This window comes from Miniopterus natalensis, chromosome 1 (assembly GCF_054644295.1).
Source record: "Miniopterus natalensis isolate mMinNat1 chromosome 1, mMinNat1.hap1, whole genome shotgun sequence".
Lineage (NCBI taxonomy): Eukaryota > Metazoa > Chordata > Mammalia > Chiroptera > Miniopteridae > Miniopterus > Miniopterus natalensis.
Genome location: NC_142081.1, coordinates 161,752,048 through 161,773,548, shown reverse-complemented (window position 1 = coordinate 161,773,548; position 21,501 = coordinate 161,752,048). Strand labels below are relative to the sequence as shown.

Sequence of the window (21,501 nt, the reverse complement as noted above, 5' to 3'; positions counted from 1 at the left end):
TTGATTAATGTGAATTCACTATTAACTGGGACTTTAAAAAATGAGCAAGACGATTTTTCCTCTCCAAAAACATAATTAATACTGGAATATTTATAACTCTCAATGCCAATATTCCTGTCCCCTGTATCTTAACCCTTCACATAAAGCGGGAAGTTCTAAATTTGGAATATAGTATATTGATATTAAATTTGAGGATGACATCTATCAAGTTAGAGTGAAAAACTGACTTTGTGGTCTTGTGACTGAGTTGTTCTTGTTTTGCTTTGTTTTTGTATCAGAGATGATTGTTGACCATCAGATCGAGACAGGTCTTTTGAAACCTGACCTTAAGGATAAGGTGACCTACACTTTGCTCCGGAAGCATCGGCATCAAACCAAGAAATCCAACCTTCGATCCCTGGCTGACATTGGGAAGACAGTTTCCAGTGCAAGTAGGATGTTCGCCAGCCCTGATAATGGTAATGCAGGGGCCAGCTGGCTGCTGCTCTCTCTACTGGTCCCACTCACCTTTACTCCACCGCGTGTCACCTTTTTTTTTTACCCGCTTTCCATATTTCTTCTTAAGTTCATATGCCACAGCCATTTCATAATGACACCTTTTCTCCAGTTGGGCAGGTTTGCGGCCCTGTTGGAAAAGTGTCAGCGGTTATTGTAGGTCGCAGAGGCCCAGACGCCTTGCGTGCTCCGTATACATCTATCCCCATGGCCTGGGATGGTTTGGTAATAATGCTGTGATGAAACAACTGACTGTTTGAGATGAATCAGCAAACTTGTAGATTATTGAGCACATCAAACACTATGCTTTCAACATAGTAGCTGGTCAGGATTAGGAGGACAGGCTAAGACACGGGTGCTCTGAGGGCTCGTGTCCTGAAGTATCTGCTTGGTGTGTGAGCTGGTGTCTAGCGTGTAAATGATCATTCATCCAAATAAGGCTTACTATTATTTTTCTACTTAAAAACACAGTCTGCTCTTTTGTTACATGATAATGATAGCTAGATGTGAGAATGATGATTCCAGGTGGGACGTGAGCCTCATTGTATAGCAACAGGAAAGACACGGTGTCTCGTTTATATTCTATGGCCTTGACCAGTTTTCTGTGAAGGGCAGATCTTCCTTGTCACTGTCTTTGTTTCCAATAAATTTCATGATTGGAAGCAGTCTGAGAAGGGAGAGGTTCCTTTCCAGGGAGCACTGAGAATGGAGGCATGGTGCAGAGGGTTGCTGAGCATTAGCTGGTAGAAGCAGGTCTCCCCCGTCCCACCCCCAGTCTTTTTTAAGTATTAAGAGAAATGAGTAGATAAGGGAGCTCCTAATTCACTGCCCTCAGCTGCATTTTCAGAAGAACTTGAAACAGGCTGTCACGGAAAAGGTGCGCTAACTGAATTGTATAAACTGAATTCTAACTCGGCCATTCTGTTTCCGGAAATTGGTTTTTCTGACTGAATATTAAAATGAATGGTAGTCTGGAAGGAAGCTTACTATTAGCAAACTTTCTCTGGTATATTTTTGAACCATTACATCATTGTAGTTCCTTAATGAGTGTTCAGTTCTTAAATAGAACCAAATGAAAAGTTCAGTTTTATTGAGTGGCTTATGTGTTTTTAAAGAAGTAAAATAAAAATGCTTTTTATAAAAAATGTTCAGAAAAGAAAGAATTTAATCTAGAACATTCCTACTACAATTTGATGGCTCTGCCATTACCTGGAATATTACTGCTGACTGGAAATGTTTTGGTTTTTGTGGGGTTTTCAACATTGTATTTTTGAAGAGAGGCATTGTTTAATGGCTGGAAATGTTATGGAATGAAGAGATTACTATAACTGATGTCACATATATTTCATTTTAAAAGCACGCCATGTTTTTAAAATTGTGGCAGAGTAAAATTCTTTTATATCTTATTTATTATTCTCTCTCATATAAAATGAAATTCCATGGTTTGGCAATATTTTTTGTCATGAAGTTAGTGGTACTATAAAGAAACAAGAAAGTACACTTTTTTCCCCAAATATTGATATATTTGCAAAGAGAAGAAGAAGGGTCTGATGGAGTGAGGGAGCCTTCTCCCAGTGTGGTGTGAGCGTCATTTCCATGGAGGTGGAAATTAGGAACAGATGGGTCCTGGAGGCCAGCATCGTGTGCTTTAGGAGAAAGTATTTGGATGTGGAACACAACTAATGAGTTGATATCACTCATCACTCCATCTTTTATCCTTTCAGTAGATCTTTGTACTTCACGGGAGAGTTGAAATTGCTTTTGTCATTCACCTTTTCTCTCGCAAAGTGTTACATAGCTGGGCCGGGAGCAAGTAGGAAGGGCAGGCGGTTTTTTCCTTTGTGACTCTCCAGCTTACCCCCTGAAGCATGGAATTTGAGTAGGGCTTTTTGAACAAGTTATTATTGACCTTTGTGTTACCTAACCCCTTTTAAATATCCAGAGGCAAGACTTGGCTCTGAGAGATTCTGTAGTAATGAATTTCATGTGCCTCCAGGGTGGTACACTCTTACACATGATCAGAGGGCTCATTTTTGTTTTTTTGGAGGCACTTAACTTACAAGTTTATACAGTTACCTTTGTATGTTAGGGTTTAATTATTTAATATTTTTAATGTTATGAAATATCCTTAGGGTAAATTTCTAAAATAAAGAATTATGGAACTCTTGCTACTATTTTAATAAACCAGAATCTTATATTTATTGTAGTTAGAACTAGATTCTGATATCTCTATGTAAAACCTAGATAAACTTGTCATAGTCTAGAAAATAGACTCAGGGACACTGTCAACTTTAGTTATAAAAGCAACAATGTAATTAATAGCTGAAATTTATGAAGATAGTTTAGAATTGGAAGGTTTTTTATTTCACAGTGGTGTGCTGGAGTCACCTCTTAATGCTGGATCCACCTCTTATCTTCTCGTAAGAGTCAGTTAGCAGGAATTTTGTGAGCTGGTTGTTATATAGCTATTATTAAAAATTTAAATTATATAAATATCTACTTTAATTATATTAAAGATGAAAGTAATAAATACTCAAAATTCATCACTTCCTACATATTTTACTGCATTTTACTATGGTCTGTGCTCTTGAGGTTATTTACATCTACTGTGCCGATATGATAGCAATCCTATAAAATGATATGCTACTATGCATCTCTTCCTAACTGCAGGCAGTGACTTCATGTTTGTAATTTGAAATTGGCCATGATGGTAGTATTTAGATGGTAGTGTAGAGACCCTTTACTGGAAAGTGACTTTGGTTATCCAAATCAGACCTACACTTTGAATTTCATTTTCCCCTAATACAAACTCATGACCTGATTTTTTATTAGTTTTTTTAAATAAAAAATTAGAAAGGTCATTTATTACTCAGTTTCTATATCTATAAAGCAGAGATAATAAAAATTAAAATGTTTGGAATGGTAATTGGCACATACTAATCACTCAACTGATGATATTAAATTATCTATAATATGTTTAAACACAATTAAGGAAGAAAATCTCATTATAGGAGAGTGGTTTTGGAATATTTGCTCTGTAGCTTCCTATTTGGGAAGAAACTTATGGATATAGTATTGATGTATTTCCTCTGCCCTTTGGTAAGTGATATGACTACCATACCAGCAGCAATGGGAGAGGTGGGATCCCATTTTCATCACAGTCCTCATACAGAATACCTGTTCCTGTCATTGGTTTTACATTTTGCTAAATGGCTCTCAGGGAAACACTACACCGTACCGAGAATCCAAGACTTACATAAGGAGTTAGGATTCCAGCTTCAGCCTGGGCAGCCGGCTCCGAGACCTCACGGTGCTTCCTGCAGGCTTTCTCCTGGTGAGCCGGACGTCTTCTGTAGCATTTATTGAGATACAGACTACTCCTGATTGAACCTCTGTATTTTGTCTTCGATTCACCACTATTTTTTTTCTGTCAAGTTTGAGAAAAGCGATACACTTGCTCCCACCACTTGTTGCCACCACTTATTTCTCTCTGTATTGCTCTTTTCAGTGTCACCTACCAGGCAGGATGCTGCTTCCTAGCTTTCTGCCACGTTGCTGTTTCTGCTGTAAGCACACAACACCTTCAGGTATTTTAAAAAGTCTGTTGCTAATACCTACAGGACATAGATAGTGGTTAACAACGTAGAACAAACAGTGGAAAGGAATCAGTTCTTTTTGTTAATAGTAATTCTAGGCCCCACTGAAATGTCAGTGGGATGGATTAGCGAGGCTCTTGTTGCTTTGGATCTGACTTGAGATTAGGTATCTTCAAGCTGTTTGGTTTGGATATTAGATTAAGCTGCCTAGATGCTGGCTTGTGGCGGATCTGGCTGGGCCCACTGCCAGGTTTGGCAGCTTTCTCAGTCTCTTTAGAAATTCCTACCTTTTTGTCGAGGTTCTGGATTCCAGCTTATCTTAATTGTCTCCAGCTGGGCGGTTCTACTTTGTGCCCCCCACCCCCACATCCTTGAATTCAGACCTGGTTCCTGAATCAGTGGGTAAGGCAGGCATTTCCCCTACTTCCCTCAAAGATTCTGTTCCGCTGAAGCAGCCCATCATGCTTCTCTGGTTCTGAGACGGATCCATCAACAGGCCCACAGCACCTTAAAATGAGTCATCTCCCATCTTCACAGGTGCCTTTCTGCATACAGTCGGCTCTCTCCAAAAACCAACAGCATCCATCCATCTGTTTTGTTCAGGACTCTAATTCTGCATTCATTTCCACAGCACAGATGAATGTTCTGGCCAGAACCCAATGATCAAGCTCTTCTCAGCGTTAGATTTAATGAGCCACTCCATGGAAAGTCTCTAGAAAAGTACCTGAGTGAAAAGTGTTTCCTAATAACAGTAGCTGTTATTATCATTTTCATTGTATTTCTAATTCATCTATCAGACACCATTCATATCTTCCTTTCTTTTCCCCAGGCAGGTGACCAATCTTCCAGATTTACAGTGTTCAGATCTTTAAATAAACAAGAACACATTTTTCTCTGAGGTCCTTCCCGCCCAGTGTGTGGTAGTCTGCTCTGCTCTTTATGACAAAGAAGAGTCAGACTTAAGAGATAATCACAAAAGTGAGGATTTAGATTTTGACATTAAAGGCCTACTTTATAATCTTTGTGAAGTCAGGGTGTTATCTTTTCCAAAGGCTACAACTAATCCTGGACTTACGCTTAGTAGCAGCGTGATTTTGAGCAATTTATATTTTTATTGACTTTATTGGTGTGACATTGAATTTTATTGGTGAATAAAATTACGAAGCTTTCAGGTATACAGTTCTATAATACATCGTCTGCATATTGTTCTGTGTGTTCATTATCCCTTGAGCAATTTAAATAACCTTCTTGAGCCTCAGTTTTTATATCTACGAAACAAGGGTGGTAATCTCTTATTCTGTGTATACAACCGGGAGTAAGCTATTTTTGTGAAAGTATTTAATAAGCATAACATGAACTACACTGTAATGAACAGGTATTGTTCAGAAATATTTTAAGGGGCAAATTCAGTGCCTTTCAGATTTAAAACCGAGGATGGAGCTTTAATTCCGCACCTTTATTTTGTGTTCTATAATTTTCTTTGTCTCTCAGTTTTTTTCTTCTACTACTCCATATATGAAAATATTCTTGGAGTTTTATTTTTTAAACAGTGCTACTTTCATTATCAACTTTACAGGTACCAAATAATACATAATGCGGTATCACTCATGAGCTCTAGAATGTTTTTAGAGTTTCAAAATTGATGAGTATGTCTGAGCAATGACAGTTTTTAGCTCTCAGGAAGTGATATATGTATAACAGGGTGTTACCGTGAAATGAGCACATTTTAAGTGTTACTAATTGCCAGTCTGTTTTACATAGGGTACGTGGTGGAGTAAAGGGTGAGATGATTCTCTTTGTGTTATCCTACCACGTATGAGCACTCTCTTCTCCATTTCTCCCTGTCTGCAAAAGACATGTACTTAGAGGACCCTTCACTGATTTCCTGCGGTCAACCCTGTGTAAATCTTTCAAGGCTTAAGGTCCTTGATAGAGCTGCTCTTGTGAAGTCTTGTTTTCCCAAGCCTTACCTTGCTCTAAGAACATATAGGAGAGTAGGAGTAGGTCTGGCATCATGTCCTGGTCTCTGTGAAAGAGAAAGAGAGAACAGAGGAAAGGTAGGCAAACTCGAGGAAAGGAGGAAAGGAAAAATAAGGACATCAGATGTGAGCACTGTGGACTCTTTACCATGCCTTCTCAAAAGAAAAAAGGGGCAATAAAATTAAAAGTCTTGCAGGATGATTAAGCATGGCTCATTTTACCCAATCCCTGTTTCAGTGCAAATGCAAAGGACCAGAGGACATCTTTTCAGGTTTGTGAACCTCATTTCTTAAGAATCACAGTTAAATTTAGAGTAGGCCAAGGTAGCTGTCTTTAGTGTTTTCCAACACCTTTGGGATGTTGAACAAGGAATACATCATCCCATCAATGATGATAGTAGTAGTAGAAATGATAGTAATACCTCCCATTAATTGAGCACCTATTATATATACCAGGCATTGGTATCTATGTTGTTTCTAATGTATATATCATTATGTCCATTTGCAGATGAAAAACCTGAAGCTCAGAAATGTAAGATAACTTGTTCAAGCATAAGAAATGGAGAAACCAGGTTGCTTAATAACAATATGCTAATTCAACTGCAGTGGGTATTGAGCTTCGTCAGCTGTGATTTATTTCCCACACATCAGTGAGTCCAGGTCTCTGTGTAATCCTGTGATGTTGAAGGGCTCTGGCAGGAATATGTACCAAAATGGCAGTTGGATGTCTTTATTGGCTTTTCCAAATGGAAATTTGTAAACAGCCTGTCTCATGTATTTATAGGTGAAATGCTGTTATGCTTGTGGGTTAAATTTCTTGACTAAATAACAGTGTGAAATGCATAGTAGGTGCCCAATGACCATTTGATCATAAGACATTGCAATCCTGAAAGAGTTCTAAAGTTTTAACCTAAGTAAAATTTATTTTCTTCTTAATAAGACTGTTAAAAAGTAATTTTTATCGAGTGGTTTTTTAAATCTATTTGCATAATTCAAGCAGGGACGCCCTTATCACTTGAACAGATTTGGGATTAATGGTTTTGGACAAGTAGATTCTCCAGGGGAACACGAATCACCCAAAAAAGATCCCCTTCACAACATCTTTTTCTACATTCTAGATGTTGGAAACCACCACTCAAAAATCTTCATAGCTATATATCTGTCCTTATCAAGTCCCAGTCATATAAACCAGTTCCTATCTTGTTTATGCCTAAAGCCAGGCAAAAGTGGCTTAAAAGAGAATAGCTAAGATAGAGGCAAAGCTGACTTGTTTATTTTATAGCTTAAGTGTAGAAGAGGTACAATTAAAACATTATTAGGAAAAGGTGCTCAATAATATATTGTTATTACCATTATTACCACAGCTTTTCAAAATTTTATCTTTGGGGTAAATTTGTGAGGAGAAAAGAGGCAACACGAAAGGGTTAGAGAGTTTGTATGTTTCTGCGCGAGGCACACGCAGGCCCACACATCAGAACGTTGGAGTTCGCCGGTGTCAGTAACGGATGCTGAGAGCCCCCCTGTTTTCGCGACGAGAAGCAGCCGGGTGGCTCCAGTCATCGTTGCTGAAACGCAGGTGCCGAGTCCCTATGGGCAGTTTCATTTTCATGCCTGTCTCTGGAGCCAGGTTCTCTGCGGGCGTGTGCCAGGCTCCGTTCCACTGTCCTCTTGATGGCGAAGCTCAGTATCAGTGGACTGTTTATGCAAAAAGAGTTTCCAGCTCTAGTTCCTAACAAATAACACACGGAGACATTCAGGGGAGGAGAGAGAAGCTGCTGAGAAAAGTCAGTTGTTAGCACCTGAGTTTTGGAGCAGCTGCTGACCTCTCGTATTTACTTCAGGAGCAAACCGTGGCATCAGTGAGCTGCACACCGATTAGGAGCTAACGGGTGGGAGTGCTCTTTTGAGGTTACTTTGCATTACCAGCCGCTGTCAGTTCTCACTGACCTGGAATTTCAGTAGGTTCTTGCTTGGGCCTAGATCAGTGACTGCCAGTTGTCTAGCCTCTGTCGTTTCCTTTAGCTAAGCCTGCAGGAATATTGGCACTTGAAGCAGATCCCTTGGTTGTCAAAAGAAATAGGAGGTGAAACTTGGTCAGTGTGATATGTTGCTGAATGCCTCCTTCTTGACAAAAGCAATTTTAGAATCTCAACTGGTTCATTTCCCTTTATCATTTTTCTTAGCGCAATAAAAACTTGCAAAGAAGCTCAATTATGGGAAACAATTAAAAATTCAGATTGCAAAGGGAAGACATCAGACTTGCCTCAAACAGGTGCTGGCACAGATGGCTCACTCACAAGTGCTGGCTTTATTTACAGCGTTTAAACACAGACAGATAAATTGACAAAAATGTTTCTAGATTTTATAATGTGTTGAATGCCCAAATTTGGCCATAAAATTACATTAACTTGTAAATGGTTTCATTTAAAACTTGACCTCTCAAGTCATCAAATAGCCTTAAGAAGACCATTTGTCTGCCCTGTCATTTATATACTTGTGTGAATAGATTATCTAATCTTTGCTTTTGCTTGGATATGCTTTGCTTACTGCCTTGATCATTAAGTGATTGTTTTCATTATTAAGGGGGACATTCTCTCTCACATTGAATGGTGTGGAGCGTGATGGTTAGATATTCCCAGCCTCACTTGTCCTTCCTTGAAGGATAATTATGCCGCCTGTTTCTTACTAGCCTTGGACTGAGGCGTTAGATGAGAGCAAAAGAGATGACAGGAAACCCAAAGGAAACTATCTGCAGGCAGAAGTTGATGGTGCTCTCGGCGGATGAAAACTATCTGGAGGAACCAAACTATAGTTGTAGCCTGCATCTTTATTCTGTCTTGGATGTGGTCTAAGATTTGGCATGGGTGCACCGAAGATTAAAATCATAGTAAAATAAGTATTAAAGGGCACCAGAAAATGAGAACTGATACGCATTTCTAAATTGGTTTGCATTAAGGTATCGATTTAGCTGTATCGCAGGCTCATGTTTCTGAAGGGCTGAAAATCAGTAGGCAAAAGAAATGGAAAGCCAGTTTGGCTCTCACCAAGGAAAATATTTCAGAAGTGCAAGTATGAAGTGGTGCTTCCTGCATTTGCGCGCAAATGCAGGACCCATAGAAGGGTCTGCTGGGTGGATCGTGGAAAGCTCCCTACTGATACAGCACTCTGCCCCCATGCTTGGCCGGCCGTGTGCCCCTTCCCTGCGTGTGTGCTTACGTGGTGCAAAATTGTTAACAGTCTCCATCTTACACCTTGAGATCAGTGCTCATTACGGGGATCTTCCCTCTGGAGACAGTGCCTGCTCTGCACAGTGGAGCTGCGGGGCAGGTCGTCCACCGGTACTTGGGGAACCATGAAGATCGAATGTAGGTTTTTCATTCCCTGTTGGAATTTGTCCCACAAAGGATGCAGGGCACGGGAGGGGTGTGCCAGTGTAATATGTCTCTAATCTCCTTTAACCCGCTGTGTGATTTGCTTTAGTATTCTTTCTTCCTAATCAATGCTGCCTCCTCGCCTTGCCGCGGCTGCTCATGTGTCCCCCTCCTCCTGTCTTCTGCTTCTGACACTAAAGCCCGCAGCCCGCTTGAGAGCTCAGTGCCCTGCCTAGCAGCCCGCACCGTGGACGATGACCCTCGAGTGCGGCGCACTCCCAGCGCGGGATGGCTGAGTAAGTGACGGGCGGGGCGGGCGCGGAGGGCGGGCGGGGGGCAGGAGGCAGGGGCTGGCGGTGCGCGGGCACCCTCGGGGCGCCTGGCAGGGTGGGGCTCAGAGAGCCCTCCGCTCACGGTTACCCATTAGTCCTGCTCCTACCAGACTGTGCAGAGATGACGTGTCCCCTGGGGGGCTGCCATCCTGAGTCCGGCCGAGTGCCTTGTAAGGCGGTGGAGAGAGGTGGCTTTTTCTTCCTATTTTTGTTGTTTTTAGAGAGAGGGGAAAGGGCAGGGAAACATTGGTGGTGGTTCTACTTACTCGTGCGCATCGGTTGATTCTTGTGTGTGCCCTGACTGGAGATCGAACCCGCAACCTTGGCGGGCTCTGACCAACTGAGCTACCCGGCCAGGGACAGTGGAGAGGGTTTGAGACAAAGGGTCAGGCCTGGCACTGGCAGCGCCTCCTCCGTGGAGCACTTCTTGGGACCTGGTTTCCTTCAGAGGATTGTGAGGAAGACACTAGAGGTGAGGCCTCTGAAGGTGCTTTGAAAGTGCTGGGTAAGAGGAAGAACTTACTAAGCTAGTGGTCGAGGAAAAAAAACCCAAATTCCCATTATGTGCCAGAAAGGCGGTAGGTGTTACAGACAGTGAAAAAGGAAGATAGAATCTTTATTTTTAAGATAAAAGGCTTTGTTAAAGAGATGAGGTTTATAAACCTAAAATCCAAAGAGCAAAGAACACGCACAGAAAACCACGTGGACTTGCCCCTAGGATTCCCAAATTGGATTATGTGTGTTACAGATTTTAGCTGTCTAGAAACCCATCCATGATGACATTATTCGGCTTTTAACTGTTTATTATTACCTCAAACCCATTGATTTAAGCTTTTTACTATTTTAGTGTGAAGAAATTTCACTTTCCTAGGAAGATGTCTTTCTCCAGTGACTTAATGGGGACATCTTAGTTCATCCTAAAATGGTGTTTGTTGTGCTCTGTTATTTCAGGGCTTTTATTGGAGTGAATTTGACATTTTTAGAAACTATTAGTAATCTTTGTTTCCACTAAGGATATAAATGCTCTGGGTATTTAGAGATGCATTAAGGGAGTCTTTGCCCTGAGAGTTTTTTGTTTTTGTTTTCTAATGAGGGAGGCAGGACACAATAGATAAAAATTGTACAAAATGCTAAGTAAAGTGACTGAGAAAACACACACACATGCCCTCATGCATGCTGGCACACGCAAGATTATGGAAACGTCTGATCTGCTTGGCCTGGGAGTTGGGATGGTAGCAGAGGCATTTGGAGTAGATGATTTTGGGGCTAAATCTTAAAGGAAGTAGGAATTTGGTGGTGGGAGAATTAGAGGAAGGGCCCCTTATTGAACTATTAACTTTGTAATGATTTCTGCTATAGAGTAGTTCTAATTTTACTTGACTAATAATAAATATTGTAAACATTAATTCTTTTCTTTTCATGTAAAAACCCTGAGCTTTATGTAATACCATTTAATTTTCTGAACAGTAGATAACAGTTATACAAAATTGCTATGGCTGTTGATACTATCCTGAAGAAATGGTGCTTAGAGAGTTTTAGTAACTTGTCCATATCACACAGATACTGAATGTCTAGGCAGGATTGAGCTTCATCATATGGTAGTTTCACCTGTGACTTCGATGGGTAATGCCATTGAAATGATAGTATAGGAAATTCACATGGTCAGATTGCTAGAAAGATCTACTGACCCCTCAATAAAGCTTTGACACTGATACGGTTTTCTCTGTAAGAAGGAATCATCCATTCCTTCTAACAAATTCTCTTTTTTTTCTTCCTCAGCGATCCTCTAGGGGAACAAATGTAGGTAAGAAGTTTAGTCACTGGGGTTGGGAGTCAGGCAGGACTGGGTTTGAGTCCTGCACCTGCCGTTTGCTGGCCTGCAGATGTTGGACGAGTTACTTTTCCACTGTAAATTTGGGTTTCTCAACTGTGAAAGTGAGTTAATCTTGCCAACATAGGATTGTGAGAATTAAACTAGAAACATGTAAAATATTTAGCATATTGCTCAGCACTCAGTAAATCCAGCGTCACTGTTATTAGCAAAGTGCTTATAAGAATTGCTCAAGAAATTGTAGCTGGTCTTATCCTCTGAAAGTTTTATTTATTCCATGTCAGACATTTACACATTGAAGGATTGTTGTGGGTAGCATCAAGAAAATTGACCAAAATGTTCTGTTGTTGATGATATGGAAATATGGTAACTGTTTGGAAACCAATCTAAGACCACTCCCTGGGTCAATCTTTCTAAGAAAACACATTTTAGTTGTAAGAGAGGATTCTTATTGTCTTTATGTGATAAATTCTCTCCCTCAACAAACAGCTTTGATGTATAACCTTATTCATCTTCTCCAGCGCTCCATGTTACCTAGAGCCCTGGAAATAAAATAAATTTAATATTCACATATTAAATAATGAAGGTATACAAAGTGGTGCTAAATAACCCTGGTTCTACCTACCTATCCAACCTGGTTCTCATCTTTTCTCAGGATGAGCCTGTGGTCTAATCAGCTTCTCTTTTTCTTTTGGCTTATGTTGTGTCAAGTCCGACTTCTGTGCCTTAGTTGAGTCCTCTGCCGTTCCAAGAATGCTTTTTTAGGGAAGCCTGTCCAAACCTACTAAGCAGGGTCTGAATGAAGTTCCACCTCCTTGATAAAGTAGCTGCAGTAAACACGAAAGATCTCTCCAGGTCTTAAAATTCCATAGTTCCTATTGTCTGTGCCTCCCAGCCTAAGACTTGCCATGTATTGTCTTATATTGTCCTCTGACGCTGCATTGTTTGTATTTTTTTGTTTTAACTATATATACAAAAGCTCCGTCAGGGCAGGAGCCGCATCTCCTGCCTCTGTGTGTCTTTCAGTGCAGCGTGGTACTTGAAACACGGGAGTCGTACAGTGAGCAGTTATCGATTCTTAACAGTTTGACATTTCATTAAAAGCACCAGCAGCCCGGTGTCCACGAGGGCCCATCTTGGCCACAGCAAACTATTAACCGGACATGAATATTGGTCACGACCTACGAAAATGACTCCCCGTGTTCCTGCTCATCCTGACCTGATGAGTGTGACCACCAGTTCATCCTAATAGTTAATGTGGAATTATTTTTCAGAAACACTGCCAAAATATCAGCTGAAACGCAGGTTTGTGAGCACGGTTCCAGTAATTGAATCTTCCAGTATTCTTAGCCAGATATTTTCAGGCTTAGCGTAACCTGAAGTGACTAACTACCCTTAGAAAGCTGCGTTTGAAGTTGCTTTGGGGGAGCGAGCTCTCATCATTTGTACATTGTGTGCTTCATATCTTGGTTGTCACCTGAGGCTGATACGAGCCCACGGCTCTTACCCATTCCAGAGGCTGCCAAGGTATTGAATTAGAAGTTGGAATGAAACCAAGAATGATTTCCTCTTACAGATTTTATTGGCAGGTCTGACCAGCCCTGGCCCTGAGAACAAAAGAGGAGCTTCCACCTCGGCTTTCCGGACGAGCTGCCTCCAGGACCACCTGCCTCAGTGCTTTGCCCTTATGAGAGTGCAGGGTGGGCCCTACCCGGGCAGGTCCCGAACCGCTCTCCTGCGTCTCTGGGAAGTCAGTGTCACGTCTAACAGCTGGCATCCTCTGACCTGTAGAAGTCACTGTGTCCTTTTGCAGTTATTGGTAGTTAGATCAGCTTTGAGATCTGAACTTCAAAGAAGGGAGTGAGATTTAGGGTTTTTCCCTGCCGTCTTCTGCACGTTCCGGCGTCTGTCTTCACTTTGCTTTGTGTTGTGTCCATTTGTCTAGTTGGTAAACCTACCAGGTAGGGACCTCCAGGTCTAGTTTAGGGCTTTGCTTTGAAAGTACTATGCAGTGTTTGATATTATTCCTATGTTAAATATAATAATAATAATAATAATACAGTCCCCCCCCCCCCCCATGAAACCACAGTGGTGTAGCTGTAGATTCTTTTTCATCCTATAAGCAGATTACATAGTTAACATTAGAACTTAAAGAACTGAATTGTGAGTGGTACATTTTTGCTTAAAAAAAACCACCCACTTTTGTTTTTATTTCCTTTTGGGCATTTCTGGAATTAAGCAGTTTGTAGCTTTTCAACTGCTTGAAAGTTTACTGACTAAATAAAAAATGATAATTTGCTGTGGCTCTGGATTTTCCTTAAAAAGTTTTGGCATTTCTTTAGGAAAGTGGTGAACGCAGAGAGTTCACCCTGATAAGTTCAAGTCGACAACTACCCCCTGAGCTCTTACTGTTCCAGCTCCCTCGTCCAGGGGCAGAGAGGGAGCTGAGGGAAGGTCTCAGGGAACGGCCTGGGGGGAGGCGGGTAAGTGCCACCGGAGGACTGTGGGGGCAGACCTGGTTGCCTCCTGTGTGTGACACAGTAGCATGCTGTGTACTCTCCGAAAATGTTTAGGAGAAGACGGGACAGCAGGGCATAAAGAGAGAAATTGGGGGAAGCATTCTTCTCTGCGGAGACAGACTTGTTGGTGGGCCTTCAAGGGTGGCTTGTGCTTCCACAAATGGGGATTGTGGGAAAAGCAGGATAGGACATGGCGGGACAGTGCCAGTGAGAGAAAAGTTGAGAAGCCACCAGGTTGTTGACAGGGGATAAGTAAGAGTTTGGGGAGGTAGAGCAAGTGGCCACGTTAGATTAGCAGAGGGCGTGAGAACAGAAACGCGGTCGTTGAGGCGGCACAGTGTTCGAGCCGTCTGTGGGAGGTCTGTGGGAGCTTTTGAGCACGGACGTAGCACAGTGAGAACTGTGCGTTAGGGGCATTGATCTGCCAGGCGTCGTTCGAATGCGGTGGAGGAGGGAAACGCGTGAGGCAGGGAGGGGTTTAGGAGGCGAGGCGGTGGGACGGGTGTGGAGAGGGGATAAGACTGTGACTGTCAGATGGAAAGGCGGGGATCCTGCAGGAAATGTGGAGATGGCGTCTGCGGGACGGGGCGGCTGCTCGGGGTGGGGAGGAAGGAGCCTCGGATACGCAGGTGCTGAGCTTGCAGCCAGGGCGGTGATGGGAGACCGTTCATGGAAACGGGTTGGGTTTACCACTACGACCGTTCAGATTTCTGTGCCTGTCGCATGTGCAGGGGTCATCTTTGAAGGTATATTTCACTGAGAGATTTTTAGATGATTTTTCATGGGCCAGTACTCTTGTATTCTGCTTTGTTACTACATTCTCACCTTAGTTTTTCAGATTTATCTGAACCTACCTTTGGGGTGTAGAATTAACGACCACAGCTACAGCTCTCTTTATTGCCTAGTGAGTTTAGAGCATTTTAAGCATTTCGCTTTCCATCAAGTTCAAGATCTGGGCTTATTCTTGATTGGAAATATTATTTGGGTCACTTACTGTACCATTCTCACATGCATTTTTTGCCTCTTAAAAGGCAAAAGGATATCCAAGAACAACTTTCAAAATTCCTTCACTACAGCTTTTTCATAGTCACCGTTTTCAAAAGACTAGGAAATAAAATCTCTCAGCAACCTGACATCTATCTTCAGACTTTTTAGTTAACATAAGACACTCAGAAAACTTCTGTGGTATCCGAGAGTGAGTTGCAACACTCTTCAACTATAGTACTAACCACTTAAAAAATTAAAAAAAGAGATTTAGTTACTATTTTTCCTGAGCTTCTGAAGTAGGCCTCATTAGTTATTTTTAATATCTAATGTTGCATTTACAATGGGCTAAAGTTTATGCTGACTCTAGAAGTCTATAAATAGAGAGAATCCAAGTGTAGAAAGAAGAAATAACTTAGAAATACTGTTATATGTCAGAGTACCAGGGACTTGGGGAGATTTTTAAGAGGCACAGATTTGGGGAAACTTCGACAATCTGCTGGAATTATAAAATAGACTTTTTTCCTCAACAAGGAGAGTTTGGTATATGTGACATTCAAACTTGTGCTGAGCAGAATGGTGGCATGTCGACTATGCTCATATTCACGCTCTTTCTCTCATCACCAAACCCGTCCCTCTTCTTGACCGTCCTGTTTCTTACCGTCTCTCTCCCTCCTTTCAGACCTAGAACCTGATGTGCTCGCTCTTCCCCTCTACCCTCATTGAACCACTGCATCTGTCAAATGTTACCTCTGTACCGTGGTCACCTGTCTCCATTCTCATCTTACTGTCACTGCTTTGGTTCGGGCCCTGCTTTCCTCTTGCTTAGTCTAATTCAGTAGCTTGTTATTTGGGGTCACTGCTTGTAGTTGGGGATATGCAATCTCATTTGACACTTTGCTTCCAGGTAATCTTACCATCTCTGGTGAATTAGTTGCCTCCTCGTGTGGAAATGGTCAATGGCAACTCAGTGCATCTCAAGCAACACCCAGACCCTTGGGCCTGGCATTCAAGGCCCATTGCACAGTGACCTAAAGTTGAGTGAGCGGCATTTCATGCTCCTGTACTTCCCTTTATCTGCACTACATTTCAGCAGGTTCTTACCAGTACTTGAATTTACTGAGTGCTTCCCTCTGTTAGCGTCTTTGCCCTACACATTCTTTCCGCTTGGAACACTGTCCTTACTCCTGAGACTTGCTGTCAAAATTCTGCGCATTGTTCAAGGCCCACATTCTCCTTGAAACCTTCCCAACTTGTGTTCTCTATTGACCTTCTGAAAGCCACCGTTTCGAGACTCTTCACATGACATTTATTTCCTTCCCCTTTGTGTATATACTGTGTGGGGACGTATCTTATGGCCCCTACTAGCTATACATTTTGTAAGGGCAGGACCCAGGTCTAATTCATTTAGATACCTTCTGTCACAGGGATGGACAAACTATGGTCTGTGGACCAAATCTCACCTGCTGTCTAGTTTTGTAAATGGAATTTTACTGGAAAACAGCCATGCTTGTTAATTTATGTATTGTCTGTGGCTGCTTTCATGCTACAGTGGTAGAGTCATGTATTTGCAACAGATTGTATGGCCCACGAAGTCTAAAATGTTTACTAGCTGCCCCTTTATGGAAAGTTTTCTGACCCTTCACCTATAGCACTGGTTCTTAAAGTGGGGACTGGAGAGTCCTGGGTATCCCTGAGATCATTTCAGAGGGTTTGAAAAGTCTTAGGATTTTCTTTGTATCATTCAACCAAAACAACATGCCTTTCTCAACAGATTGAGCACAGGAGCAGACGTGAGAATCCAGCTGTGTTTCATTAAGCTGCACATTAAAGAGATTTGTGAAAATGTGAAACAATGCCGTTCTTTTTACCACATTTTTGTTTTGAAAAAGTTATTTTTCATAAAATACATTACTTATGTTAACATTGTAATGGGTATATTAATGCTATTGAAAATTAATTGATAAATATTTTTAAAACTTTAGTTTTAGTTTCTAATGATAAATATTGGGAGATAAACAAACATTCCTAATTTTTCAGTGTGTAAAGGTGTCCTGGGACCAAGAGGTTTGACAACTCCAGCTCCGTGTGCCTATCAGAATGCCGTGTACATAGCAGTAAATGTTGAAAGAATGAGACAACCAAATGATTCAAACATAAAGTTCAGCGCAGTGGTAGTAACGGAAAGTCTAGAAAGGGAAGGATGTGTACTAGCCGTATAAACGCTGTCCACTGGGTGTTTGCGACTGAGTCCCCCTTGCCTCCCAGAGAGCACTGGCGAGGCTCCGTGGGGTGAGGGCAACGAGGGGTAAGAAGAGCTGGTCCTCCCGACCTTTTACCTTTCACGGCCACTAGTAGTCAAGGTGGCTGGACTGGGCTACAGTGGCAGCCAACCCCGAACATCTCAGCTGGCCACCTCGCGGAGTTCAACTCACATTGCTGCGTGTTTACGCGTAGCTTCGGGAGCAGCGTCTGCCCACCATCGCCCGTCGGGGTCCGGGCTCCACAGCGTTGTCGCTGCCGCTCAGCTCCTGCCCGCAGCACCTGTTGCTGTGACTCACATGTCATTCCCCGTAGTGAGTCATCTGTCTACCCCTAACTTTAAAGAATTGTTGCCCTAGCTGTTTTTTGCTCAGTGGTTAGAGAGTAGGCCCGAGAACTGAAGGGTCCCGGGTTCGATTGCGGCCAAGGGCAAGCATTTAGGTTGCAGGCTCGATCCCCAACCCCAGTGCGCCTGCGGGCTGTCGGCAACCAATCGATGTGACTCTCTCACATCAATGTTTCTCTCTCTCTCTCTCTCATCAATGTTTCTCTCTCTCTCTCTCTCTCTCATCAATGTTTCTCTCTCTCTCTCTCTCTCACATCAATGTTTCTCTCTCTCTCTCTCTCTCTCTCTCTCACATCAATGTTTCTCTCTCTCTCCCCCCCCCCCCCCACTCTCTGAAAAGCAATGGAAGAAATATCCAAGGGTGAAGATTAAAAAAAAAAAGCCTTGTTAGTCTACTGTGTGCTCAGAAGGTGGAGCGTCAGCAGTATTTGGGAGGCAGTCCTAATGGTGGCCTCCCAGTCATAGAAGAAAGCGTAGCCTTGACTTTGGAGGATGCCCTTCTTGGCAAGCTGAGAGCAGCGTGAAGTGAGGCGAGGACAGTGTGCAGAAAATGCTCCCCTTCCGCGTGCTCTTGTGGACGGAGGAGGGCTGTCCTCATGGGGAGGGAGGGCAGGGGTCCTCGGTTCAAGGTCTGCTGCAGAACCACTGCGGCTGAGGCTTCGTGGGGGACTCCAGTCTGAGGCAGACTAGATAGATTGGAAACTGATGGAGTGTCTTTCATGCAGATATACAGTAAACTACTCTGATTAGACCAAACAATGTCTGGATTTAATTCTTGGAGACAACTTGAGATCTAACTACTTGAATTAGTATGTCTGTGCACATATGAGTGAAGAGACTGGAGGAAAGCAAATGTAATATTCTAGCTGCAGATATCAATTTCAAAGTTAATAATGAAATTTCTTCTTGGCAGCTGGCAGTAGAATTTTGCTTTGATGGAAATTGCTGGCAGAATCTTCAGAAACATGGCTTTTCTTTTTGCAGCAAACTGCATGTTCCTGGTGTTTACAGTTGTTCTGATGCTCCAGCCCCGGGCCTGCCCCTCTTGTGCACCCTGCGCCTCAGCAGCTCCTCCGCATCTCCTGCCAGGCCCCAGCCCGCCGTCTCTGACGCCCCTGTCCGCCAGCCTCCATCCACTCCTGCTGTTTTCCTTCCTGCCCTTCTCCGAATCTCCGTTACAGCTGCTGTACTTTAATCCCTGTGATGTCTTGGGAAAACAATTTCAATATCCTGGTTCCTCAGCCTCTATTCTTATGCCTGTAAATGCATCCTTCACAACTGCAGAAGGACCTGTCGAAGTTACAGATGCAGACAAACCTCTCCCTCTGCTCAGAGACCTCGAGTGACCTCTCCGTCCTTTACATGCTCAGCCTGGTTTTCTAACCCATGACATGCTCCTTGACTTGGTCTCTGCTTGACTCTCAAGTTATCTCTGGACATTTCCACTCTTAATACTACAAGTTCCAGTAATATTTGGGTTCTCATGGACTTAGATTCGATGCCTTTCAATCGCTCTACTCTTTGAACTGACTAAATTTAACTGATCCTTGACATTCTTATTTCTTCTAGTTGATTCTTTTTCATCTCCCTCTTTTCCCTCCATTCCATCAAAGTGCCTCTCCCTCATTTCTCCTCTCCTACCCCTTGCCTTGTTTTATCGTCACACCATAGTACAAGTGCGTTTTCTTCATCGTTGACAAAGTGCTCACAGAGCCTGAACCATATCCCACTTGTCTTTGAATCCCCACTGCCAAGCACAACGTCCCACACTTAGTATGGGGCATAGTCAGTAGCAGCTGGACTGCACTAATTCATCCCCCGGAATCTCGCCGGGCACTGTCAGTCACACTTGTACCTCCTTTGTCCCCACTAGGTTGGTATGGACGAGATATGCTTTCACCATCCTTAAGATTGCCAATCTGAAAACAAATAAGAGAAGAAATAGAATATATAGCACCTACTTAACTGGAACGTGTAGCACCCATTTACTTGAGAGCAACCTTTGGAACAATAGGCATTTCCAATTTTGTTTTTGACTGTTGGTCTCTCTTGGAGTGATGACACACTTCTCAAATTCATCTGTGTTTCCTGGTCTGGCTTAGTTTTCTTTTCCTTTTTGTGGTGGGAAAGATGATGGGAGTGTGGGGGCCTGTTTGGGGCCATGAATTGGGATTCTTCTTGCATAGATTGGGTTTTTTTTTGGAGAAAACTGTGATTTATCACTCAGGGCCTAACATGGTAGCTGACTCACAGGTACTTCATGAATATTTGTTGATTAAGTGGATACTTCAACTGAAGATGAGAGATAAGACTGAAAAGAGAGCAGAAATTATTTTTTTGAATTTATTAGCTGATAGTCTTCACATCACCCAAAACTAACCAGCTTCAGCAGCATCGGGAAGCTCTGCTGCTTTTCTTTGGCTGCTGGTAGTAGCAGAATCTGAGAATTCCTGGGCTAGGGACTCCATTTCTGGTTGACTAAACCATTCTATCCATGGTTGAGATATCACTACCAAGGCAACTACCAGCTATCATTAATTCAACCCGGTCCTGTCTCATTTAATCCCTACAAAAATATTCTATGAAGTTAAAGCATCACTGACCCCTTGTTATAGATGAAGATGCCGAGGCTCGCTGAGGTGAAGTATTTATAGTAATCATTAGGGCTATTTCCAAATATTGCATCTCTCTCTCTTCTGGGCAAATATGAGAATTCTACTTCGTCAAGAATTTGAAGTTAGCTGCAACCACCTGACTTGTTTTGGCCAATGAAACATGAGCAGAGTGATGGGTGACCTTTCCAGGGAAAGCTTTTAGTGTCAGCAGGTGCTTCACTATGCCCTTTCCCTTCACGGCAGCAGTGCTCTAGAGCGGTTCCACGCGTTTAGTTCCTGGCCTAAGGGCAGAGAGGCAGAAGCAAACCCCCAGCCAGTCCACATGGACATGATCGTGAGGGAGAAACAGATCACTGCTGTTTTCAGCCATGAGGCAGTTCTTTTACTGTAGCCTTGCCTGTGTGGCAGGGGGAGTCTTTGACGCCACCCAGTAAGTGGGGCACCAGGGTTCAAATTCAGGTGCGTAGGCTCCAGATGACAAGGTTCCTTTTTTCTCTCTTTTCGCTGTCATTGTCTTTGCCTTCAGGTCTCCCTACCTTCAGGCACAGGTAGTGCTCTGGTCTGCTAATAAGAGGTGTGGACATTGATGACTCAGAATTTTATTGTTTCAAGTCAGAATATGAAATTCCTGGTGTTTCTCAATGAGAGGCAACAAGTCAGCCTTCGGAAGTGTAATTTTCCGGGATGGTTCGGTTTTCAAAGGCCCATTCTTATCAACCCCAGGAAACAGCTGGAGCACATCAACTATTATAGGCCGCGATGAGCTTTTGCCTCTGAAAGAGCCATGCTCTGTGATGGGTTTTGCAAGTAGTAACCATGGTTACAAGTCAAAGAACAGCCTTGTTAGGTGAATGTAGCAGAGAGACTAATATCAGCATCCTTTTGGCGGAGGAAGGATAGGGTAAATCCAATTATAATGACAAGTTTTCCCCTCAATAAATGTCTTACTTTAGAAATCGATTCTCCTAGCACACACTTAGACTGGGGAAAGATTTTAGGAATAGCTCTAGGTGTCAAGGTTGACTCATTTCTTCAATTTCTAAAGGACATCGTTGAATAATTTTTGTCTGTCTTTTAAGCGAACTGCCTAGAGCCTGTGAGAAAGTGGCATTTCCTTTTGACGAGCTAGTGGCTGAGGCTGTGTAGGTTATTTTTATTTGTAATAATGTCA

The 21,501-nt window shown here is 42.6% G+C and overlaps 1 protein-coding gene across 1 annotated transcript in view; it reads left to right on the top strand.

Moving 5' to 3' along the window:
• SLC4A4 (solute carrier family 4 member 4) overlaps window positions 1-21,501 on the top strand; it is a 249,657-nt gene that overhangs the window by 89,812 nt on the left and 138,344 nt on the right. Inside the window, exon 5 of the mRNA XM_016207089.2 lies at window positions 279-458. Coding sequence (XP_016062575.1) covers window positions 279-458 — 180 coding nt within the window. The remainder of the gene's footprint in view (window positions 1-278; window positions 459-21,501) is intronic.